A 26,679-nucleotide genomic window follows, 5' to 3' on the forward strand; every position below is an offset into this window, starting at 1 on the left:
AAATCCTGTCTTTAAGCATAAGTGGGATCCAACATATCCCAGCTCTGAAGAGTGGAAATGCCTAATCCATAACAGTAATTAGAATACCAAAACCAGAACAAACCATTGCTGTGGAGTTGAATCCGACTCATAGCTACCCTGTAGGACAGAGTAGAACTGCCCCGTAGGGCTTCCAGGATGCAGCTGGTGGATTTGAACTGCTGACATTTTGGTTAGCAGCTGAGCTCTTAATCATTGTGCCCGCAGTGGTCCATAATTAGAATAGACTTTTTAAAAGGCTTTTACATCTCTCTGTCTCTTTTTCTAAAAAAATACTTCATTGTGTTTTAGGTGAAAATTTACACAGAAAATTAGGTTCCCATCTAACAATTTTTATACAAATTGTTTCTTGACATTGGTTACAGTTTTCACAATGTGTCAGCATTCTCTTTTCCATTCTGTTTGTCCTATTTCCATTGATCTAGTTTCCCTGCCCCTCCTTGGCTTCTCATCTTTGCTCTGGGAGATTTTGTTTATTTTATAAGCCAATCTATTACTTGGCTGAAAGGTGATGTCCAGAAGTGGCTTCAGTTCCAAGTGCATAGGGTATCTTCGGGCGATAGTCTTGGCGGTTCGTCTAGCCTGTAGGTCCAGTAAGTGTGGCCTTTTTTAGGAATGTATATTTTATTCTACATTTTTTTTCCCATTTTCTCCAGGAACTTCTATTTGTCCCTGGTCAGAATGGTCAGTAGTGGTAGCTGGGCATTAGCTAATTCTGGTCTCAGGCTACGTACATCTCTTATTTTTTCAAATTCTGTCAAAATAAATACTAACTTCTGCAAACTAAGGTTGTAAGAATTGCTTGAGGGAAAATTGGTCATACATTTTATTCTACTAACATTGGTCTAATCTTAAATGAAAAATAGCTCTTTAATTTTTTGTTTTATAAGAAACTTTGGACTATTTATATATTCATTTTAAGATAACGGGACTTTGTATACATATTAATTTTGAAGTCTTCTAGATATGTGTGATTATTTCTACAGTATCAAGTCAGTGGTTTTCACTATGAAGTTAGGCTGTCATAAAAAATAAATCTGATTTTATTAAAATAGTACATACCATTTAGTCACTATTATAGTCAGCCATGTGTTTAAAAATATTTGATATCTATAATAATAACTGCAGCCATTAATTTTAAGTGCTTATTCTTTGCCCAAAATTGTGCAAAGATATGCTACATGTATTATCTTATTTTCTCTTTACGACAGTCCTATTAGGCCTATGTCTTAGACTGGGTTCTCTAGAGAAGCAAAACCAATAAAAGTGTATAAATACATAGAGATTTATGTAAAGAAAACTGCTCACGTGGTTGTAGAGGCTGGAACGTCCCAAGTCCGTGGATCAGGCTGGAGGCTTCTCCCGATTCATGTAGCCACAGGGGCTGGTGAACCCAAGATCAGCAAGTGAGACAGCTGGGCTCTGGCTCACAGGCTGTGAAAACCGGTGAACCCCAAGATCAGCAGGCAAGACGGCAGGCAGACTGCTAGCTCAAGTCCTAAGAGCTGGAGGTCAGACGAACAGGAGCCAAGCTGCGGAATCCAGGGCAGACAAAAGCCCACGAGTTTTGTTAGACTGTCCACTTATATTGAATGCAGGCTGTAACCCCAAGGAAACTCCCTTTCAGCTGATTGGCTACTTGCAGCAGATTCCATCATGGAGGTGATCACAGTATATCAAATCTAATGGAGGTGATCACATCATTATATGACTGCCAAACTACATCATAACTGCCAAACCACTGAGAGTCATGGCCCAGCCAAGTTGACACACAACCTTAACTGTCATGGCCTGTTTTACAGATGAGGGAATCGAGGATCAGAGACCTTAAGTTACTTGCCTAATGTCACACAGCTTGTGAAAGAGGCAGAGCTGGGACTCAGTCTCGTGTGTCTAACTCAAAGCCCTGTTTTTAAGCATTCTGCTATACTGCCTCTGTGTATCAGCACATGCTACTCTACTAAAGACCATTACTCTAAGCACCTAATTTTTTTACTACCCATGCACGCTAGATGTGAAAAGTCTTCCAAGAAAGCTTGTCCATAGACGTAGAATAAATTTAATTACTTAGTGTTAACAATAAGCCTTTAGATAGGGCTCTCAAACCTTTTTTGAGGGAAACTGGGAAAAAGAAGAGGTATTGGTGGTTCAGTAGTAGAATCCTCTCCTTCCACGTGGGAAACCTGGCTGCGATTCTTGGCCGGTGCTCCTCGAGTGCAGCCACCACTGGTCTGTCAGTGGAGGCTTGCATGTTGATATGATGCTGAACAAGTTTCAGGAGAGCTTCCAGACTAAGATGCGCCAGGAAGAAAAAGCTTCGTGATCTACTTCCAAAAATCAGCTAGTAAAAACCCTGTGGATTACAATGGTTCAATCCCTTCCACTGTGCTTGGGGTCGCCATGAGTCAGGGGCAGATTTAAAGGCAGCTAACGACAGGAGAGAAAGGGAGGCTTATTAAGAAGAATTAACAGAGTATAGAATGTCTGCAGGTTTTTTATTTCATTACCATTCAACATGACCTTTCCTTATACTAGTGGTAAACCTTAGAGCACTGAATTAAAAAAAAAAAAGAAAAGAAAAGAAAATTAACCTACAAGGGAAATTCATGATTATATGCCCCTGTATTACTTCTATGGCGCTATGTGGCGGATACAGTGGCTGCAGGGCTCCCTCTTGTGGACTGTTAAAGCCAGCCAGTGGTGGTCAGGGCCGAAGATTCAAAGACTTTTCTGTTAAAGACCTTTTGCCTACTAACTAAATATCAGTGAAATCTTTTGTGCCATTTGGATGATAAGAGAGAAGCAAGTTTGTGAGAGACTTGGGACTACTACTGCTCAAGGTGTGATGACTGCACCCCTTTTGTTTTCTTAACCTGGAACCCACTTGCTAAAATGAGGAGGAAAAAGCAAGAGAAAAGCATTGCTTCTAAATCCTCCTGCTATTACACAGGTTTTTGGGTCAGAGGAACCAAGAATGGATAACCGGAATAATGTTACGAGAAATAATTTCTGCGTTCATTAAGTTACAACATTGACTTGATTTTGGTGGAGACTGATGAGCTTGTTCATGGTCACACAGTGAGGTAATGTGGTATTTTAGAAAAGAACCAGCAGTGCGAGCAGCTCTTTAATAGTAACTTGATTAATTCGCTGAGCCATGTTGGCTTTCTAAGCTGGATTGGAATGTAGGTAACCATGTAAACTAGAACTAGCCTGGGACTTAAACAGTATGAGCCTGACAGAAGCTGGGTGTTACTAAAGACGAGTTTAATCTATTGTATATTATGCTATAAAGTAAATAATAGTGTGCTTCGTGTTGTAGAATGAGCTCATGAGAAAATGGATAATAGGGTCAGACTGCGACATTTTTAGTAGTTGTCTAAATGAAAGTACTTGTAAAATTCTCAGAGTCACTTTTTACTCCTCCCAGTCCCCTGTACATCCAAATGAAACTAGGAGTCCCTGGGTGGTACAAATGGTTAACACTTGGCTGCTAACCAAAAGGTTGGAAATACAAGTCCACTCAGAGGCACCTCCAAAGAAGGACCTGGAGATCTGCTTCAGAAAAACCAGCCACCGAAAACCCTACGGGGTGCAGTTCTGCTCTGACACACATGGGGTCTCCATGAGTTGGAATCAACTCCGCGGCAACCGATACTGGTAAATGGTCCTGATTATTACCCCGGATCTCCTTTCCTCTCTCTACTTGCTTCCATTAGTTTCCTTTACTCAGGTTCCGTTCTGACCAGGCTGACTGAAAATTTGGGGGCAGCCTTCCCAGCTGTACCCTTTGTTGTCCCAGAAAATAAGTCTATAGACTTTTTCTTTTAAAAATTTAAATTTTAATCACTGTAGGGAAGCAGTGGAGAGAAAACGCAAACTAAATGAAGAAGCTCAAAATTTCCAGCAATTTAAAATGATCTCATCATGCTTTATCCTTGATTTATAGTTTCTGATCTGTTTTGCTAGATCATATGTGGGAAGCTATTCTAAGACAGTTCTGGAAATTTCTCTAGTTTTCTCTTAGAATACTACTACTCTAGTTGGGCAGTGTGCTTTAGAAGCCATTGGTATGTGTTTCAGTTAATTGTTCTGTCCCTGAGAATTTATTTTAAGGGAATCAGGATGTATGTAAAGGTTTAGTTACAAGGATGTTTATTACAGAATTACTTGTAAGAAAAATAAAATTTAGGAACAGTCTAACAGCAAAAAGGTGAAGTACATTATGATAATTGCATACCTTAGGATATAACATGGCTGGTCAAAATGATGCCGCATAAGTGTATTTATTGACATGAAAAGATGGTCATAAACTCCTAAGTGAGAAAAACATATTGTGAACTTTCTTGGATAAAAGAAAAACTGTATGTACACCCTAGGATGTAGTTGTTGTTAGCCGCCGTTGACTTGGCCCCTGACTCACGGAGACCCCATGTACAAAGGAACAAAATGCTGCCCAATTCTGCACCATCCCCACGATCAGTTATGAATCAGGCATTTGTGATCAAAGGGTTTCACTTTTTGAAGTAGGTAGTCAGGCCGGACTCCCTGCTATGTATAAAAATTATGTATGTATACATATATAAAATAATTCATAGGGAGCTAACGATGGTTGTTTCTAGACAAATAAGCCCTCTTATGCTACTTCTCTCCATTCTCAGCCCTGGATTGAGCAGAAGAGAAGGCTTGGAGCTGCTAATCCCAGAGGAGTTAATATATCAGATAATTTAATCAAGCAAAGCAATGGGAGAGAGCTGCAGAACTTATCCATGATTGAAGTGCACTGAAGAGAAAAATGGTGCCTTGGAACTGATGAAAATTGTGACCAAATTTTTCTCCCACTCATTTAAAAAACGAAATAAAGCAACAGCTTCTCCACAAAGCACAAATTCAAAAACTCAAGGAAGGCATAATCAGACGAGACAACAAGAGAAGTCGAAACATATACACTCAGAATTAGGAAATAGTAGAGGTAAATTTCAAATATATCACAGAAATGAAGACAGATTTGTAAGGGGCACATGATAGGATGTACACTGCAGTAAACAGTAGGAACACAGTGGATAGAAATGAAAAAAGCCAACAAAATAAATAGTTAAAAAGGATTCAAGAGAAAGTGAGATAAAGGAGTTTCAACACTGGCAGTTTGAAGTCTTTGAATAAGAAAGCTAATAGAGTAAAAAAAAGTAGAACAGGGTAAATATTTGAAGATGTAATTCAAGAAAGCTTTTCAGAAATAACAGAAAATTTGGATTTATGTATTGAACTAGCACACCATGTACCAGGAGAAAAACAACTCAGAGTGGTTAACACTAAGCTGTGTCTTAGTAAAGTCATTGGGCTTTATAGATACAGATAATTTGGTGGGTGTCCATGTTAAAAAAAAAAAAAAAAAAAAAAACCAAGTCACTTATAAAGGGGCATCTGTCTATCAGATTTGCCTCAGATTTTGCAGATCTCAGTGCCAGAAGTCAATGAACCGATACCTTCAGTAAGCTCAAGGAAGGAAAATGAGAGTCAGACAAGCTGTCCTTCGTGTACAAAGACTATGGAAAAAAGTTTTGAACATTTAAGAACCGAATATATATTCTTTTCATGAACCTTTCTAGAGAAAACTACAAGAGGGCGAACCTAATCAAACCAGATGATAACTGAGGAACCCGTGGTAAAAGGATTTGCAGTATTGAATATATTTAATTCTAGAAATAAATCTAAAATGAAAGTGGGTGTAGGGTGAGAGTTAACAATGTGAATGTTACATGCTCTGACAAATAACAAAAATTGGAGGAGGAAAAGAGATAGAGTGATTTCCTTGTGTGTAATAACTGAAAATTAAAGGATAGTATTTAATGGTGGCAGATCAGGTAGTAGAAATATGAGCATTTTGACAAAGTACAGTTTTTTTGTGGTAAATATATGTGTAACAAAACAGGCATTTCAACATTTTCTATATATCTACAATTCAGTGGCATTAATTACATTCATCATGTTGTTCAGACTTCACCATTATCCCTTTTCCAGATTTTTCCATCACTCTTAACAAAAGCTCATTGTCTCCTAAGCATCGAGTCTTCCTTTCCTTCTCCCTCCTGCCTGCCCCTGGTAGCCACTATTAATCTTTGGTCTCTATACACTTGCTCAGTCTAGTATTTCAAAGCAGTAGGGTCATACAATATTTTTATCTTTATGACAGACTTATATCATTGTATCATTTCCATACTTATTCAGTCTGTATGCTGAGCAAATAATCCGAGAAGCTGGTATATATGAAGAAGAACGTGGCATCAGGACTGGAGGAAGACTCATTAACAAACTGTGATACACAGATGACACAACGTTACTTGCTGAGAGCACCTGAAGCACTTAGTGATGAAGATCACAGACTTCAGGATGGATTGCACCGCAACATAAAGAAAACAAAAATCGTTGCAACTGGACCAATAAGCAACGTCATGATAAACAGAGAAAAGATTGAAGTTGTCAAGGATTTCATTTTACTTGGATCCACAATCAACTCCCATGGAAGCAGCAGTCAAGAAATCAAAGGACGTTTTGCATTAGGCAAATCTGCTACAAAAGACTTCTTTAAAGTGTTAAAAAGCAAAGGTGTCACTTTGAGGACTAAGGTGGTTGAGGACTAAGATGGGCCTGACTCAAGCCATGGTGTTTTCAGTAGCCTCATATCCACGGGAAGGCTGGGCAGTGAATAAGGAAGACAGACCAAGGAAGAATCAGTACCTTTGAACATGGTATCATGGACTGCCAGACAAACGAACAAATCTGTCTTGGAAGAAGTACAACTAGGATGCCCCTTATAAGTGAAGATAGCGAGACTTTGTCTCAGGTACTTTGGACATATTATCAGGAGGGGCCAGTCCCTGGAGAAGGACATCATGCTTGGTAAAGTAGAGGGTCAACAAAAAAGAGGAAGACCCTCAACAAGATGGATTGACACAGTGGCTGCAACAGTGAGCTCAAACATAGCAACTATTGTGATGATGGCACGGGATTGGGCAGTGTTTCGTTCTGTTGTACCTAGGGTCGCTATGAGTTGGAACTGACTCTACGGCACCTAATAACAACAACTAATGATGTTTAGCATCTATTCATGTGCTCAACTTTTCATGGCCATTTGTATTTCTTGTTTCGTGAAATGCCTATTCAGGTCTTTTGCCCATTTTTTGATTGTCTTTTTGCTGTTATACGAGTTCTTTATATATTTTGTATGTTAAGCCCTTATCACATATATAGTCCCCAAAATTTTTCTCCTAGTCTGTAGGTTGTCTTTTCACTTGGTTTATAAAGTCCTTTGATGAACAAAAGTTTTTTTTTTTTTCATTTACTCATCCATTTGTTTATTCAACTTTTTTTTTTATAATTTTTATTGTGCTTTAAGTGAAAGTTCGAAAGTTTTTAATGTTGATGAAGTCCCATTTATCTATTTGTCTTTTGGCACTTGTGCTTTCGGTGTTATATAAGGATCCAGTGTTAAAAACTAAGTCCTGAAGTATTACCGTTGTGTTTTCCTCCAAAAATTTTATGATATTAATTCTGATATTTATGTCTTTGATTCATTTTGAGTTTTTGTTTGATGTGAGGTATGGGTCCACATTCATTCTTTTGTTTTTGGAAATCCCGTTGTCCCAGTACCATTTATTAAAGGGACTATTCTTTTCCCATTGGATAGACTCAGCACCTTTGTCGAAAATAACAGAAGTGTTTTTGCACACTGTGAAATTGTAGCACATGTTCTTTAGAAAGAAGCTGGTTAAATAGATTATGGTTCATCTATATGATGAAATACTTCACAATCTAGTAAAGGAATGAGGAAGCTCTTTATGTACCAATAGGGAAAGAGCTCCAAGATAAATTAAAGAGCAAGATACAGAGCTGGTTTTATAGCATGCTACCATTTATGTATATGAAGTAGAAAAATAATACATAGTATTATTTTCATTTTTGAATTGTGTGAATGAATACATTATCTATTAAAAAATTAGATTAATGAGAAAAAAAATCAAACTAGTCCTCCCCCTCACCCCAAGTTCTGGTCCTGTATTAGGTCTTCAGCAACGCTTTGAGGTAGTTTTAGTTGGCATATCTGTAAAGTCTTAGGGGATTTTCAGTCTTTTCCAGAATATAGTCTTCTTAGGTATAGTTTCCCCATATGAGGTCCTGGGTAAAGGAAACACTTCTCTCTGGGTAATTTATTGTTTCCTCTAGATAGGTCCTCTGCCTTTCTTAGTTTGTCTGAAATATCCAGTTTTGTTAAGGCATCTGTCATTAAGTAAAGGCTTACTTTGTTTCTTATGCTGTATAGGTTTCTATATGGAGTTAGTCTCACTGGGAGACGTTTGGCTTCTATGATGAGTGAGCATTTTCCCCTTGTTTCCGTGTCTTATATTCATCGCAATATGGTCAAAACAGAACTCTTGATAATGAGTTTCAACTTCAGTACTCTGTAAAAACAGGAAAAAGACATGAACTATTGTTAACATTTTTCATTAACGAAAATGAGATATTGAGGGGTTGTGCCTTGTGAACAGTCACCAAGAAAATAGGAGTAAGACGGGGGAGAATACATGCACTCTGTGGAGGCCCTGGCTCACAGACAGTGCCAACAGGCTTAAACACTGACTGCCCGGTGGACATAAGGACTTAGCATAGTAGATCAAATTGTTGAGTTTTCCCGCCTCAAATGGGCCTAGTTCATTTTTGGGGGCCTTATGCACTTGCCCTCCCAAAGAAATTCTCAAATTTACTTTAAGGCTGCATTAGTTTGGACTTACCATTTGAAAGCAGTGATTCTACTATTAGTATGTATTCATACACATAGACACACACTGCAATGTACTTACCAGTGCCAAAATTGTTACCTTTTGTGTGTGGTGTAAGATAAATTGAAAGAATGCTCATGAAGCCATGCTCGTGACTTTGAACTTTTTTTAGGTAACTTTTCCATAATGAAGAGAGAACATGCATTCTGCAACATTTTTTAGAAGTGTTTTAAGTGCCTTAGCTCTAATACTTTAATTGTATTGCATTTCTACCTTCCTTTCTAAGGTTATGTTTGTAAAATAGGGATGGTAATCCTCACTGTCTTCACAGGTTGTGATCACCAAATAGGATTGTGGATGTGAACTTGCATTTGTAAAATGATAAAGAACCTTACAAGTACAGGGATGGAGGTGCTAGTATTATATTAATTCAGTTTCATGTCCTCCCCACATATCTGTGCATTCCACACTGTGCCTTCCAGATATTTCTTTTCTAGGAGTAAGGCTGTAAGGGTCGTGTAATGTTCTTATATTCCTGTACATTAGCATCTTTCCCCTGTTTCCTTTTGTGCATACCTTCATCTGAAGTAAGGACTTTTGAATAATGGTATACACAGAATGTTTATAATAAGCAGTAAATAAATGATATTGTAGAGAAACAGTAAAAAACATATGAGTAATAGCGTGCACATAGGCTTTGTAAACGGGGGTATCTGTGTTTTAGAATCCTGGTGTCACTCTGTATAGATATATGTCTTTGGAGAAGTTACTTAATCTCTTTTCGGCTTAGTGTTGTAGTGTGTAAAATGGGGGATAATAATATTTATCTTTTGAGATTGTCGAGGACTAAATGAGCTGTTTCTTTCTTTCTTTCTTTCTTTCTTTCTTTCTTTCTTTCTTTCTTTCTTTCTTTCTTTCTTTCTTTCTTTCTTTCTTTCTTTCTTTCTTTCTTTCTTTCTTTCTTTCTTTCTTTCTTTCTTTCTTTCTTTCTTTCTTTCTTTCTTTCTTTCTTTCTTTCCTTCTTTCCTTCTTTCCTTCTTTCCTTCTTTCCTTCTTTCCTTCTTTCCTTCTTTCCTTCTTTCCTTCTTTCCTTCTTTCCTTCTTTCCTTCTTTCCTTCTTTCCTTCTTTCGCAAAGCACTCGAAACATTGCTTTCATGGAATTGTAGTCTACCCTCGTTTCTTCAAACACCTAGTTCAGAAGTTATCACTTGAGATTAATGAGTTTACCATCCTGGTTCTAGTCTTTTTTATATAAGTTACATTGGTAAAGATCAGAAAGTTAATCCCACAATTGTTCTAGATATTTTGTACTTTAGACGCACTGGTACAAAAAATGAGGGACGTAAACCACTTAACAGTGTACATTATTTTACTTCTAGTTTTTCTGAATCAAAACTCATCAGGTATTTCAAAAGCAGTATGCATTTATTCAATAAATTTTACAAGTACTTGACATTTACCTGGAGTCCCTGGATGATGCAATTGATTAATGCATTTAGCTGCGAACCAGAAGTTGGAGATTTGAGTCCACTCATAGGTGCCTCGGAAGAAAGGCCTAGAGGTCCACTTCCAAAAACCTGGCCACTGAAAACCCTGCAGAAACAGTTCTGCTCTGACACACATGAGGACACCATGAGTTGAGGTCAACTTGATGGCAACTAGTACCGGTAAAATATTAACTTGGCACTGTGTTCGGCTTTGGAGTACAGAGATGAAAATAAGTAGTTCATGCCTGTACTGGAGGTCATCCTCTGTGGAAGGAGACAGAAAAATAAGCAATTATAATAAAATGTCAGAAGTAGTATAATAGATACATGTGCAGGGAGCTTTGGGAACCCAGAGGAGGTGCCTTCCAACTCTCCCGGATGGGAGTGTGTGAGGACATTCACTTGTGCTTCCCGGGAAAGGTGACACCTGAGTCAAGCCTGGAAAGAGGCAGAAACTGGAACATGAAGCTTTCTCTTCCAGGCTAAGGAGGTGGATTTTATTTTAAGATGGTGAGGAGCCACTGAATGCCTTTATTTAGAGCAACATGAGCAGATTTGGAATTTAGAGTAATTACCTGGAAGCAAATCTCCAAGCAGTGGGATCAACATCAATTCCATCATCACCTACATTGTTACTGTTTATTTAAATACCTACTATGCATCTTTTTTTTTTTTTTTACTATGCATCAGACTCTTGTATCCATTATTTTATTTAATCCAGCACCTGTTGAATTAGGTACTATCACCCCCATTTTATAGATAAGGAAACAAAAGGTACTAGAGGTTAAGCAGAAGAATGAGTGAGTAGATACATGAGAGAGAATATGTTCAATTACCTATCATTCTACTTGGTGATTATAAGTTAATGCAAGTCAATGAAGGTAAAAGATGGTGATTTGTTGATCCTTAGTCTTTTAAGTTTTATGTGTCTTATAGTGTGAACATTTCACTGAGCTTACTTGGATTCTAGAATTTAAAGATAGGTATTTTCCTTGTAAGTTAGCTCTTAACCTAAGTTTATGATTTCCTCTGGTGCTCAATCAAAGAAACTTCAGTTTATCCTAATACTAGAGGGGAAAATGGCTTGTTATACATATTGAAAGATGTCATATTTGTCTGTAACATAGAACCACATATTTTCTAGTGTTTTCACCATGCACAGTTTTTACCAGTATCCTTTAGAACCCTTTAGGATACTTTGTTCCATGTACCATCTCCTTTTCCTCTAAATCAAATAATCGTAAGGGAAGATTTGAAATGATACCTCATTAGGATTTGAAATGTTTTAATTGTATAATAGTTACAGTCTCATGTATAACTTGGGACCTGTCTTCTCAATGCAAAAGGCAATATGAAACCTGATTTTGTCTTTCTGCTCCATAATGTTCCTATAGTGTATTCAAACAGTAGCATGATAGATGATAGTTCTCGGAAGGTAAAAGAAAACTGATTGTTATTCCGAGCACACTCTTCTTTAGATTTGTAAGTGCTTCAGGATTGGCCATTTAAGGTACAACAATTGGTCTCTATTCCCCTCGAGCAACAGGAAGAAGGAGAGTCAGGAATAAGAGGAGGAAGTAGAATATGTGGCTAATTGTCTCCATGAATAACTGCTTCCTTTGCCATGAGACCTGAAGAACTGGATGGTGCACAGCTACTATTACTGAACATTTTGATCAAAGATTATGTAGAAGAATTCTGATCAGAAGGGGGAAATGCAGAATAGAATTTCAAATTCCCGTTGATTTGAGACATTCTTGGAGCTTTGGAGGTCAAATGAACTCCTGAAACTATTGCCCTGAAATAACCTTTAAAACTTCAGCCAAAAATATCCCCTGGAATCTTCTTAAAACCAAAGAATAGTTTAACTAGTAAAGAATGTCTGCCTTGAGCATTGTGCTCTTTTAAGATCTATCTATATGGGATCAAATTGACAAGAGCAACTCAAAAGACTAGATAGAAAATTTAGGGGGCAGTGAGTTGATGTTAATCGGGGGGGAACAATTCAGAAAAGGAGGGTGAGAATGGTTGTACAACTTGAGGAATGTAATCAATGTCACTGAATTGTACACGTAGAAATTGTTGAAGTGGTGTATGTTGTGTGTGTAATTCTCAACAACAAAAAGAAAATACATTAAAAAAAAAGAAAAAAACTGGCTGTTCACTTTTTCATTCTTAGTTTTTCAACTGAAAAAATTAAGTACCTGTTCTAGAAATGTGGTATAAAGATTATTTTTTAAAAAATACTTTTATTTAACTAGAAGGAGTATCTCAAAGATAGCATATGCACATTTGTGACTTGGTGTACTCACCTTTTACTCATTTTATTTTCAGCTCAATCAGAATTTGAAGTTTCTGTCTCTGCAAGGAATATCAGGAGATTACTAAGTTTCCAGAGATATCTTAGATCTTCACGGTTTTTTCGTGGTACTACAGTTTCAAATTCTCTGAACATTTTAGATGACGATTATAATGGACAAGCTAAGGTGTGTATAGCTTTCAGAAAACATTACTTTTTTGGGATAAGTTTAATGAAGACCTTTTTTTCCCATATGGTACAATTTATAAAATTTTTTTTTTCTACTTTATCTGTAAAAATAAGTTGGGCCCATTTTTCAGGTTTCTCCTTTAGAGTAGTTGTTCATTTTATAATTTAGCATAAGTTATAATTAATTAAATAATTAATTGAAATGATGAAAATATTTTCATTTATTTTGACATTGAATAACAAGTAGATCAATAGAACATTAAGCTATATGTTTACAAAGAATCTTAATGTTGGACAGAATATTAGCGATTACTCAATCTAACATTTGTGTTTTATAGATAAGGAAACTAAAGCCTAGAAAGCATAAGGGACTAGTTTGAGCTCACTCAGCTGGTTAGAGGTAAACCTAAAAAAGGAAGTCTGGTCTCATGGCTTTCAGTCAAATGATTTTTCATAGTCTCTTGCATCAGTATGGTATTTTGAGAATTTGGACATGATTTTAGTTATATCCAGTAATTGTGAGCATTATTTACTTCACCTTTATATAATAAAAAGAATGTCTTAATGAAGGTGGAGGTTAGATGAGCTTAGTTTTGAACAAATGAGACTTCTTGCTATTCTTAAGTTTTTAATGTATTTTAAATTATTCTTTGGCTTAATATTTGTAGACCAGATTTTGTGAATTTGTATAGATGGGGTACCATCTTTACAATTACTATTACATTCAAGTGAAAAATTTTGCTTCCCTCTAAGAAGAAACAGTTCGCAAGTTCTGTTTTCTAGGATGAGAATATAGGTCTGGAAATCACTGGTTGTTACTAGTATTATCATAATTTGGTAATCACTATAGTAATATCTTAGTGTTGCTCATTCATGAATGTGTGTAACACTAAATTTTTGGATACAAAATAAAAGTTTGTTCCTTGAAAACAAGATCCACAAAATTTTCAGGTTAAGAATATATGGTATAGAAATATAATCTACTTGGAATTTAAGGCTTTTGTGGGGTTTATTTGCTTGGCCAAAATACACACTGTCCTAAAAGTTAATGTACTAAATGCTATTAATTATTTTATAAAGATGTTTAAAGAATGTAAATGAATTCTCCATAAGTGTAGAGTGTTTTTTAAAAAGATAGAATAACAAACAAGTATGGTATAGTATAGATGTCATACAGCTAGGTACCAGAATCAGACTACCTGATTTAAGATCCCAGTTCTGTCACTTTCTAGCTGAACAAGGTAGTTATTTTTTGCCTCAGTTTCCCCATGTATAAAATGAAAATTGCAAATAGCACCTGCTTGATAGTGTCGTGAGTAGTAAAGAGTGAGTAAAGCCTGGAATGTAGTGAGCACTTAATAGCTATTACCTTATTTTTAGTAGGTTTTAAAAATCTGGCTTCTAGACCATGCTGTGTACGAACCACACTAAATTGATGTTAAATTATATTAAGATTCTTGAAAGTTCATGGAATAAGTTAAATACTATCCTTACCTATATATCCATTAACTGAAAAATAAAACAATGTTTTGTTTTTCAAATGGAGTTTATTCCTTTGGACTGTATTCTTTTTTGGAGCCCATTGGAAAAGTCATGATTAAAAGGAAAATGATAATTGGCATTTCTTAAAGTAATTCAGTCACTTTCCGTTTTCCTTAACTTCTCTGTGGACCATCTACAAAAGATAGAGAATGTTATCGAAATTAAATTACAGTAGGAATGTTTGGTTTTCATTTCAGTGTATGCTGGAAAAAGTTGGAAATTGGAATTTTGATATCTTTCTATTTGATAGACTAACAAATGGTAAGTGAAGAATTTGACTTATTCAAGTTACTGTGGTTTTTGTGGGTGATTGCACTGACGGAAGAGCTGCTGGTGGTCTGCTGCGTCCATTCACTTAGGGGAGTGGGCCCTCTGCTGGACCAGAGCATCGTTTTGTCCCTTCTCGAGTGACTGATCTTTAGTCCAGAGAAGTGTTCTTACAATTTTATTTTTTTTATTATTACTTTTAACATCAGTCAGAAGTAATCATCATCATCACTTGGCTATCCCTAATTAATGCTGTTATTATTTTAATGATTCAAAATGAATATTTTTACTGTTTTTGATTTTTTTTCTTTTGATTGTGACCACTGATCATGGCATTTTCTGGTATGGCACTTCAGGTTTTGTTTTTGTTTTTTTTTGAACATTTTATTGTGCTTTAGGTGAAAGGTTACATAGCAAATTAATTTTCCAATCAGCCATTCTTATACTAATTGTTCTGTGACATTGCTTGCAATCCCTGCAGTGTGTCAGCACTTTCCACATTTCCTCCCTGGGTGGTTCCCTATTTCCATTAGTCCTGTTACCCTGTCTCTTCCTGCCTTTTCATATACAGTTTTAGGCAAATGTTGCACTTTTGGTCTCATATAGTTAATTGTTCTAAGGAGCACATTCTTCACGGGTATAAAAACATAGTAATGATGGTGTGGGTAACGCAGGACCCAGCAGTGTTTTGTTCTGTTGGATGTAGGGTCACTATGAGTGGAACTGACTCGATGGCACCTAACAACATTATTTGGCTGAAAGGTGACCTCCTTTAGTGTCTTAAGTTTCAAGTTAGAAGGTTGTCTTAGAACATTAGTCCCAGCAGTTCCTCCAGTCTTTTTCAGACCAGTAAGTCTTTTTTGTTTTGTTTTTAACTTCATTTATTTATTTATTCTACATTTTTTACTCATTCTAACCAGGATCTTCTGTTGTGATCCTGGTCAAAGTGGTTGGTCAGTAGTGATAGATGGGCACCATCTAGTTCTTCTGGCCTCAGATTTTCTTCATTTGCCTTTGCTCCAGGTGAGAAGAGACCAATAGTTGCTTCCTAGATGGCCGCTTGCAAGCTTTTAAGACTCCAGACACTACTCACCAGGCTAGGATGTAGAACATTGTCTTTATGCACTGTTTTATGTCAATTGACCTAGATGTCCCCTAAGACTATGGTCCTTAGCCTTCAAGTACAGTAGTTCTAGTATTTCAGTTTGGATAGCTACAGATGCATGGTGGTTAAAGACCTTTTGAGAGGCATCCTTGCTTGTAGCGGTATGGTTCTCAGGCTTCTCTTTCTCTGCACACTTGAGTGACATTGCATATTGTGATCAGCAGTGCTTCTAAAGGTGAGGCGTGGGAAGAGCTCGCTGCTTTAGGAGAGCTTATCAGAGTCTACAGGAGTATGAGTAGTTTGAAAAAAGGCCCACAAGTGAATCTGACCCCTTTATTCCCTCCTGGGTTTTGTTTTGTTTTGTTTTGTGGTAGGGGGTAGGGTCTTGTTTTCCTATTCTCTCTGAAAAAAGGAACATGTTCTTTGGGAACAGACACAGGATTCCCTTTGGGGATCATTTTTATGTAGGATAAAAGTTTTGTCATAATTCATGGTGGTACATGTAGTTTAGCTAGTCTTTGTCCCTTTTGTGTCTAAATACCTTTTTAATAAAATGGAGCAGAGTGGAGAGTACTGAGTGGAATTCAGTTCTGACTGTTTAGAATGATGAAATAAATACATGAGTCACGGCTATACTTTGATATCACCTGCTTTTTCTTATTACACTTTGGAATGAAGGTTCTTTTGTAAGGAAGCCAAATATGTAAAACAAAGAAGAAATATAACTTTATTCATCTTGAGAATCACCATGTTCCTCCTTGGCTTTGTGGCCATGCATAGCAAGATGGCTTTGTATACACCTTCAATTTGTCTGCACACTGTTGAAAGAAAATAAATTGGATCAATCCTAGACAAAAGTGTGAAAACAATGAAGTATGCCTTTGTCAGCAAAACCTCCCTTCACCTTTCCGGCTTTTTTATTCTTCCTCTTTTCTATTTCCCTTCCATCTCTCCTTTGTTCTTTGGTGACCAAGTGTCTGCTCCTCTCCCTGCCCCACTGTGGCCTGTTTATACCGGAAGGGCTCTGATATCATTTACACACTTGTCCTTCCCCTCAGCCCTCCCTTTTTAAAAAATATGGGGAGTGAAATATCTGGCGGCCCAGCCTCTTCTAGATCTGGGAAATTTCCCTTTCTCCAGGCAACACGAACATTAGTTATTATATCAAGATAAATATAGATGAAACAGTGCCACTCTTAACACCTTCGAAGTTTAGCCTCATTTAAACTCTTAACAGCTCATGGCCTATTATTAGTCTACTGGAACACTTGTCAGTCATTGAAATAGTTGATTGTTCTTCTCTAAATCTTATTTTTAAAAAGTACAGACCCTGCTAGTCAGGAGAACTTGGCGTATTACCGAGTGAAAGTGGAGTGAGATTGACAGTGTGTCGGATGGGCAGAAGCAGTAGCCACCAGTCCACATGAGTTAACTGAGCACTTTGATTTCCTTTGATCACCTCACCCCTTAAAATGGATTAGTGAAGAGGATGGCTGAATGGTTTCTTCTTTGGGTTGATTCCAGATCATTGAGGGTTAGTAGAAACCACTGTGGTTTTACAGCTCAGTTAACTACAGCTACCTGGAAGTCACAGGAATTCTCTACACAGAGATTATTGGGAAACAAATGGGTAGAAGAAGAAAATTCATTTAACTAAAATTATGTAATTAGATCTGTTTTCCTTTAAAAAATGTTTTAACCTGAAATGAATTTTGGATGATATATGTAAACATAGTATCCAAAGAGTATAGCCCTCCTTTCTTGCCTGTTCATCCGGTGTTTTCTGTGTTCCTTACACTGGTCATTTTCCAAGTAATATGGAAAAGGGGACAAAAATCAAGAGGTCCCCAGCTTCTCTCCAAGAAGGAAAGTATTGTCTGGTGGAATACATTTGATGTTCCTTTTACAGGGGAGGAGAGATGGGGTACTTGAAATAGCAGTATACCTCTTGCCTCCCCAAAAGCGATCTGGTGCGGAACACCACTCCCCTGGCCAGTGCTGTGGCGGCAGCTGATCCTGCCCGGCTCCTACCCAGAACTGCTTCCTAAAAACTATCCAGGGCACTGTATTATAGGCAATTCTATCCTTTGATAGATTTTTATGAGGGTAGCTTTTCTGTCAATACAGTTTTCTTATCTAAGAAAGCATTTGTTTCCATTTCCATAAAAAGTTCTGTGCTTGTTTAACACATCAGTTAAGCATTACTTGTTTTGAAATGTTTCATTGATTTGTGTGAAAGGTGAGCTATATTACGCTCTACATGTTCTTATTCACTGAAACTAAAATATTCAGTTGGTATCTTGTGACCTAAGAAGGGAAATCTGTCGCATGCAGTTTCTCCTTTTGAGGCGGCTAGTGCACTCCTTCAAGGTTTTCTGTAAAGCTCTGTTGGGAGCAGGTCTTCTGCAGTCTCTTCCTGCAGTTTCTCTGAATCCCCAGGAGAGGGCATTTTCACCATTAGATTCTAGCTTTCAGACCCTAGAAATTGGTAATTTGTTTACCTAGGTTTGGAAAATGATTTCAGAAGAACCCTATGATAACTTTAATATACAGAATGAATATATATTCTGAAATTTCTGTCTATGCCCAAAGAAAAGTGGGCTGGTACAGCAGTAATGGGAGGAAAACAGCTTAACCTCCTCACAAATGTGTCCAGACCACGTGGGCTCACGTTTGTACCAGGAGAGTGGTTAGTGCTATCAGTACTTGAATGCATTTTACCAGTGAATTTCTTAAACATAAAATATTTTAACTTTTTTTTTTTTTCCTTTCTATTTGGAAGAGACATGTTAGGTAGGTTTTTAAAAGAACCTCTTTCGGCTTGCCACATCCTTTTCAACATGCATTGCTCATGCAAATATTGCTCCAATTAATTAACTTTATCCTTAGCCGCGGGCTTCTGCGAAGAATTATTTTAGGCAGTTTTGGGTAACAAGTTCAGCCAAATAGTCATTTATTATTCTTTGTACATATTGTTACTGCAAATTTCATTGTGAGACTAGTTCTATCCTTTATACATTTTAGTAAGATGCATAGACTTCTTTAGAGAAAACTAGAATCATGTTGATATTATCCAAATGCTGGCAGTAATTTATGAGCTCATACCCCTTTAAAATATATGGTCTGTTAAATTGTCAAAATAATATAGTATTACGTGTCCTGTAGGATATATGTTGATAAACATATGTGTCCACAGTTTCTATTTTGAGAAATATAATAGAAGGTTTAAAAAATGGAGAGTTGTACCATGGAAGGGAAAACCAAGCATTATAAAAATGGTAGCTCCCCGCCCCCCCCCCCCCAATTTAATTTCTAGACTTTCTGTAACTCCAGTTGTCCTTGACAGACAAGTGGAAGTTGGGGAGGAAGATGACCCCCATTGCATGAACTGTTTCAGGAAGCTTAGCTGTGACTGGAGGGACCAAGAGAGTACACTGTTTTTCTTACTGTTATTTGTTATTCGAAAATACTTATCTTCCAATTCTTTACTTGTGGATAACTGAAATAATAAAGAATAATTTTTTTCTTAGAATGGAAGAAAGCTGTTATGTTTAGTGCTCATAACTGATAAAATAGGAAGATGCAAATTTTAGACAGGTAAAAAGTAGGGGGTTAGCTTTCCTTCTCCATGTTTTATATTCACAATCCATGTTTGGAGTGGAGTGCAATCACGTTAGCTCGTTCTTCCTACTAATGTAATATCTCTCCTTTCTTTTTAGGCAATAGTCTAGTAAGTTTAACCTTTCATTTATTTAGTCTTCATGGATTAATTGAATACTTCCATTTAGATATGATGAAACTTCGTAGGTTTTTAGGTAAGTGATTCTAATCCATTTAACAGTAACGAGATTTTGTATAAGAACTTGTTTAAAAGTTTTATCAGTTGTATCAGTTAGGTATTGCTGTATAACAAACCTCCCCCAAATTTAGTGACTTTGAATAACAAGCATTTGTTGAGCTCCTGAGTCTGTGGGTCCGCTGAATACTGCTTCTGGCCTTGGCCAAGCTCACGTTGGCATGTGTAGTCAGCCAGCAGGTGAGCTGCAGCTTGGCCTTGCAGGTCTGGGCTGGGGCCTCGGCGGGAACTGGCCTGACTTGTCTTTGTGCTATGTGGTCTCTTATTAAAACTCAATTAAAAAAAAAGACAGAAGTTTGGCACTATAATAGATTGACATTAAAAACAAAAAAAGAAAGAAGTATTTATTCATTTTACAACAAGCTGAGCTGGCACCACTGGCCTCTTGAGACTCCAGCTCAGGCTGGCCACCTTCATTCCTGTCGCCTTCTGTGGTCAAAGTAAGTCATGTGCGAGAGGGTGCTACCTCCTGATGGAGGAGCTGCAAATCACCATGGCCGTGGATACCAGGAATGGCAGAAAATTAGGATAATTTCCCCATCAGTCTCTTACATTGGTTGTAGCTTGTGACAAAGATGATGTGTTTTCTGTACTGTTCTGGATTTTTGAAGGCTGAAACTTGGAAAGTACAGTGCAAATAGGTCTCTCCTTTAATCCCTGAAATTCCTTGACATCAGATTTTAAAGATTACTTTGAAGGCTAAATTTTGAAATTTTCATAACAGAATATGTTTAAATGTGCAGGATGATACTTAGATCGTATGGGTAGGAAAAAGTTACAGTGTTTCACCAAGTAAGGAAATATCTTAGAAAAAATTAGCAGCGTGAGGATTCTTTTTTAGCATTTTTTGCAGAAGGTGATATTTTCATTCCACTTAACCACCAAACTAAGATAAATTTATTACCTAGAGCTTTTGAAAAACTTTCAAATGCATGTTTAATTATAAATCATATGCCTATATTACTGTCCAAATATATACATCATAAAACACGTAAAAATAGATGCTAACAAGGATATTTAAAAGCCTGTTTAAAGGATGGAATAAAAGTAGATTCGGAATTCTAATAGTGTCCCCCACTCCCTAGCCGGGGGTGTCTCAGTCACCTTAGGGTAGGCTTGCTTTGCTTAGGGACCGCTGGATTTGAGTGGTAGGCTGCTGGACCTGTAGTGCAGGCTGGATTGCAGCTAGTTCGTGCTATTATGGGGACAGCTTACACCCCTAACTGCAGTCTGCTTTTTCACAGTGACATAAAGGAAACTGAGCAAGAGAGGGCATGATTAACAGAAAACTCGTCCCTACCACCGAAAAGTAAATTCCAGATCAACCCTTCACTAACTGATTGCACGCCAACAGGATTGCTTTCATGTACCTCTGAATCTGTAATATGGTAGCTTTATAAGGGCTGTGCTACCTTTTGTTCACTGCCAAATTTCTAGCACCTAGAACCCAGTGCCTGGCATAAATATTTGTTGAATGAACCGTACTGCTTTTATTAAATTGAGAATTCTCTTTCAATTTAAAAAGAGTCAAAGGAGTTTGGCACCATATTAGACTCACATTTAAGAAAAGGAAAAACAAACAAAAAAAGAAATATTTATTTCACAATTTTGACATGAAAACATTCCCAGAGGTTCAAAGTCAAATTGATATTGATTCTTTGGATATACCTGTGAGTTATAAGGTGGTTACCACCTCTCTGAGTCTGGACAGTTTCAGCTTGTATTATCTACATGAAAAGTATAAGTCGATAACTCATAATCATCACAATTTTGTGTTTGTACATGTCCACCATTTGCAATTAAATTGGGGATCTTTTTTTCTTGGATGCAGTTATGATTCAAGAAGATTACCATAGTCAGAACCCTTACCACAACGCAGTCCATGCTGCGGATGTTACTCAGGCTATGCACTGTTACTTACGAGAACCCAAGGTAAGATGTTGACATTTACTTCAAGTAAAAACCCTAAGAAAATTTCTTTCTATTTACTTTCAAGTATTTTCCCTTGATTGAAGTATTCTATTAAATGAATTAGACATTCGAAATAACTATTAACAAGGAGCCCTGATAGTGCAATGGTTAAGTGTTCGGCTGCTAACCAGAAGGTCAATGGTTTGAACCCACCAGCAGCTCCATGGGAGAAAAGGCCTGGTGATCTGCTCTCAAAACAGAGCCTAGGAAACCCTATGGGACAGTTCTGCTCTGTTCTGCTGGTTCGCTATGAGCCGGAATCGACTCGAGGGCACTCAACAACAGTTAATAAAAAGCTTTTATTTACTGTGATTATTTTATTTTAACAACAGTAACCATTACAGTGGAGAATCAGCGTAATGCTAGCAAACAATGAAAACAGTGAGATTTTTCGTTGAACTCAGGAAAAAAAAAAAAAACAGGAAAACTCACCACTTACTGACTTTCTGTTTTACTGAAAAAGACTGTCGTGATAGCTTTGCTGGCACAAGGGCAGTCTGACTTTTTTATACATTTAATGATTTGCAGTTTCATCCTTACTTTACACAACTCTTCTATATTGCCAAGTATTGCCAGATATAATCATGAGAATTAATCCACTTTAAAAGTTGTATTAATGCCATTGAATTCCTTATTATTTTTTATGATACTCATTGAGTTTTCTTTCTGGTTAAAGTTTCTTTTTTTTCACAAGAAGAAATGTTACATTTTACACAATCACATTTTTGCGGGGGTGGGGGGGTTTGCATGTGTGTTTTCTTTGTTTTCAAATGTACCACCTACTTGCCCTTCAAGAGCTTTTAAACATTCCGTTAGTCCTCACTTTTCTGTGTTTTTAGTGGTTAACTCTTTAATCCACCTGAGATGGTTTGATGTTTCATGTTGTCATGCATCAGTTGTTTTTAGTTAAGTCTAATTCTGGATTGTTTTATTCTCCCAGGATGGTTTATATCTTTTCTTCTGCCACTCTACTCAGTTTTAGCTATCAGTGATGAAAATAATACTTTTGCCTGTTACTTAATAAATTACATGTTCATACAGCATACACACGCACACCTGACCATGTCTGTGGTGGTGGCGGGTCGCTTTATATGCTCCATACAGTGTGCCTTCCTGCCTTCTGTTCATCTTGGTTACTAACAAGTCCTTTTAAAAATCTTTATTTTTAAAGTGCTTTTGAGTCCTGAAGACGAAGTAATTTTCTTCACTATTTTCTCACCATTTACTGAGCTTCTCCATGTACCAAATATAGGTAATAAAAAAGTAAATAAAGCACATTCTCTGCCTTCAAAAAGTGTACAGTTTTGCAGGGTTTTCAAAGCCCCAGACAGTGATTTTTCAGACCGAGGAGAAACCAGCCTAAAAACCAGTAAACCAGTTGCCGTTGAGTTGATCCCAACTCAGGAGCCCCTGTGTGTGTCAGCGTAGAGCTCTGCTCCACAGGGTTTCCAGTGGCTGTGATCCTTCGGAAGGAGGTCACCAGGGCTTTCCTCCATGGCACCACCCAGTGAATTCACACTGCCAACCCTTGGTAGCTGAGCACTTAACTGTTTGCCCCAATTCCAGGGACTCCTAAACCCAACCTTGAGGTGGAAAAAGATGATTGATCCATCCTGACGCAAAAGTAGCATAATTTAAAAATATACACAAATTGGTGATATATGCTCAAGATGTTTACTGATAAGGGTACATGATAATGAAAGTTCAGGAAGGGTTGCCCTAACGTAAACCTAAATAAAGAGAAGCTCTGGTGAGCGTTATCATCGCGAGGCTCGTGAAGCGTGAGCGTTACCACGGCGAGGCTCGTGAAGCGTGAGCGTTACCACGGCGAGGCTCGTGAAGCGTGAGCGTTACCACGGCGAGGCTCGTGAAGCGTGAGCGTTACCACGGCGAGGCTCGTGAAGCGTGAGCGTTACCACGGCGAGGCTCGTGAAGCGTGAGCGTTACCACGGCGAGGCTCGTGAAGCGTGAGCGTTACCACGGCGAGGCTCGTGAAGCGTGAGCGTTACCACGGCGAGGCTCGTGAAGCGTGAGCGTTACCACGGCGAGGCTCGTGAAGCGTGAGCGTTACCACGGCGAGGCTCGTGAAGCGTGAGGGTTACCACGGCGAGGCTCGTGAAGCGTGAGCGTTACCACGGCGAGGCTCGTGAAGCGTGAGCGTTACCACGGCGAGGCTCGTGAAGCGTGAGCGTTACCACGGCGAGGCTCGTGAAGCGTGAGCGTTACCACGGCGAGGCTCGTGAAGCGTGAGCGTTACCACGGCGAGGCTCGTGAAGCGTGAGCGTTACCACGGCGAGGCTCGTGAAGCGTGAGCGTTACCACGGCGAGGCTCGTGAAGCGTGAGCGTTACCACGGCGAGGCTCGTGAAGCGTGAGCGTTACCACGGCGAGGCTCGTGAAGCGTGAGCGTTACCACGGCGAGGCTCGTGAAGCGTGAGCGTTACCACGGCGAGGCTCGTGAAGCGTGAGGGTTACCACGGCGAGGCTCGTGAAGCGTGAGCGTTACCACGGCGAGGCTCGTGAAGCGTGAGCGTTACCACGGCGAGGCTCGTGAAGCGTGAGCGTTACCACGGCGAGGCTCGTGAAGCGTGAGCGTTACCACGGCGAGGCTCGTGAAGCGTGAGGGTTACCACGGCGAGGCTCGTGCAGCGTGAGCGTTACCACGGCGAGGCTCGTGCAGCGTGAGCGTTACCACGGCGAGGCTCGTGCAGCGTGAGCGTTACCACGGCGAGGCTCGTGCAGCGTGAGCGTTACCACGGCGAGGCTCGTGCAGCGTGAGCGTTACCACGGCGAGGCTCGTGCAGCGTGAGCGTTACCACCGCGAGGCTCGTGCAGCGTGAGCGTTACCACCGCGAGGCTCGTGCAGCGTGAGCGTTACCACCGCGAGGCTCGTGCAGCGTGAGCGTTACCACGGCGAGGCTCGTGCAGCGTGAGCGTTACCACGGCGAGGCTCGTGAAGCGTGAGCGTTACCACGGCGAGGCTCGTGAAGTGTGAGCGTTAGCATCGTGAGGCTTGTGAAGTGCTGTAGAACACGACTAAGTCACTTGGCTGTGGGAGGGGCCGGAGGCAGCGGCAGGGCCTTCAGTGGAGTCAGGTGGAGTTAGAGGCGTTTGATTTGACTCAAGGCAATTGTTTTTTATTATTGAAAAACTTTAGTAAGTAATAAACTTTTATTTATTGTGATTATTGTATCAAATAAGCTTAGTAATGATTATCAGGAGTAGAATTGTAATTACTAGCTTAACAAGATGGCATTTTCTGGTATGAATATCTAGTGCACACTTGTTGTGAGCATGTCCATTTGTTCAGAGGGTTTAATTACAGACTCGACATTGACCTTCACTCACATGATTACTCCAGAGCTTCCTTAAACACTGGGACTGCAGTAATTATCTCACATTTTAGATTACATTATTAATGGCAGTAACCAATTTGGTGATAAAATAAGATGTATAGGTCTCAAAGTTATAGGTCCATATATTGTAATTGCTACAGTAATAGAAATAGAAGCAACCCTTTGTGGTTTAATTTTGAAATGAAAACTATCATTTCAAAGCCATTGTGTTTGAAAAAGAATGATCTGTACTTTAGCTGCTATCTTAATTAAGCTTATCAAGAATGAAACAGTTGATGAGGAGCTCTGTAGACTCCATGAGGACAAGGACATTGCTGTAGTGTCTCTCCTGTCCCCGGTGTTGTGATGAGGCCAGCACTGGGCAGTTCATGGTGGCATTAACAACAGTGTACCTGAAAAACTCCGCTGTGGCCCGCTATTGTAACGTAGCGATATATATCAGTGATATCTCGTGATTAGTTGTTCTTTTGTCACTTTCTAGCTTGCCAGTTCTGTAACTCCTTGGGATATCTTGCTGAGCTTAATTGCAGCTGCCACCCATGATCTGGATCACCCAGGTGTTAATCAACCTTTCCTTATTAAAACTAACCATTACTTGGCAACTTTATACAAGGTTAGTGAAATTTTATTGTCCACATTCACTATTTTTGAATTCTAGAAAGTGTTGCATGTTTTGAAAATATGAAAGTAGTGAACATAAATTCTCAATGAATGATAGAATTTTAACAGGATTGGTATTACCAACAAGTAATTCCATATGTTCAGAAAGAGACCTACCATTACCTAGCTCAGAAATGCACCTTTACTTGTAGAATACCTCAGTCCTGGAAAATCACCACTGGAGATCCGCAGTGGGGCTACTGAGAGAATCCGGCTTGTTCTCACATATGCCACTAGAAAACAGGTATGTTGGATTGAGGCAAACTTAATTTGTTATGAACTATGGAAACAAAAAGTTGGCAAAGCAATTTTATAAAGTTTAAAAGATTGTTATTGTATTCAGGTGTTCCACAGTTTTCAGTTTTTGTTAGAATTAATAGATAAATTATAATATTTTAAAAAATTATATGAAAATTTTTGTTCTAAAGTACAGTCAGTAGTATTATAGTGAATGCTTATTTCACGAAAGGCCATTCCATGGATTTGAGTACAGTAAGATTCACTTCACTTGGTGATTCACTTGGTCACAGTTTACGATATGTTTACGTAAACCAGTACTACAGACTTCCGTTTTACACTCTTTGAAAGAACCTATGTAAAAGCAAATTGGATAGAAAGTAAACATTTTGTGTAATAAATAGAGTCATTAAAAATCTATTTCAAGAAGTTTTCAAACTAATGAGAAAGTAAAGAGAATGCTTTATATCCTAAATAGCATAGTCCTAGAACCACTTCTGAACGGGTAGGATAAATTAATGAGTGGAAAGAACAACAGAAAATACTAATATCTTAGAAAAAATAAAGTTAGGCCAGTTTGAGAGCTTAATAAAAAGCACTAATGTAAGTGAGCCCCATATGATGGTTGGAGGGTAACAGAAATCTCCCATCATTGCCGTAGTGTGGTTCACAAACAGGCTTTTAACGTTGCCTCGTTGAGAGAAGGTGCCCTTAAGGAGATCATGTAAACCATCTAGGTCTGGAAAAATTGTTAGAGTACGGTTTGAGTATCAAAAATTAAATTACTATCTTTGTTCTTCTTTCCTTTTTCCCCTCTTAATTTAAAATAACTATAAAAAACTCAGTGCTTTGTGTAATGACCATAAGAAAAAAGCTGGACTTTATTTTTTATTT

The 26,679-nt window shown here is 38.4% G+C and overlaps 1 protein-coding gene across 5 annotated transcripts in view; it reads left to right on the forward strand.

The window, feature by feature from the left end:
• PDE7A (phosphodiesterase 7A) overlaps window positions 1–26,679 on the forward strand; it is a 135,594-nt gene that overhangs the window by 94,075 nt on the left and 14,840 nt on the right. For all 5 annotated transcript variants that reach the window (XM_049854108.1, XM_049854106.1, XM_049854107.1 and 2 more), the window contains 6 exons: window positions 12,639–12,790; window positions 14,532–14,595; window positions 19,426–19,521; window positions 21,394–21,494; window positions 25,370–25,501; window positions 25,701–25,792. In XM_049854108.1, coding sequence (XP_049710065.1) covers window positions 12,639–12,790; window positions 14,532–14,595; window positions 19,426–19,521; window positions 21,394–21,494; window positions 25,370–25,501; window positions 25,701–25,792 — 637 coding nt within the window. The remainder of the gene's footprint in view (window positions 1–12,638; window positions 12,791–14,531; window positions 14,596–19,425; window positions 19,522–21,393; window positions 21,495–25,369; window positions 25,502–25,700; window positions 25,793–26,679) is intronic.

The sequence above is a fragment of the Elephas maximus genome, chromosome 15, assembly GCF_024166365.1.
Source record: "Elephas maximus indicus isolate mEleMax1 chromosome 15, mEleMax1 primary haplotype, whole genome shotgun sequence".
In the NCBI taxonomy this organism is placed as follows: domain Eukaryota; kingdom Metazoa; phylum Chordata; class Mammalia; order Proboscidea; family Elephantidae; genus Elephas; species Elephas maximus.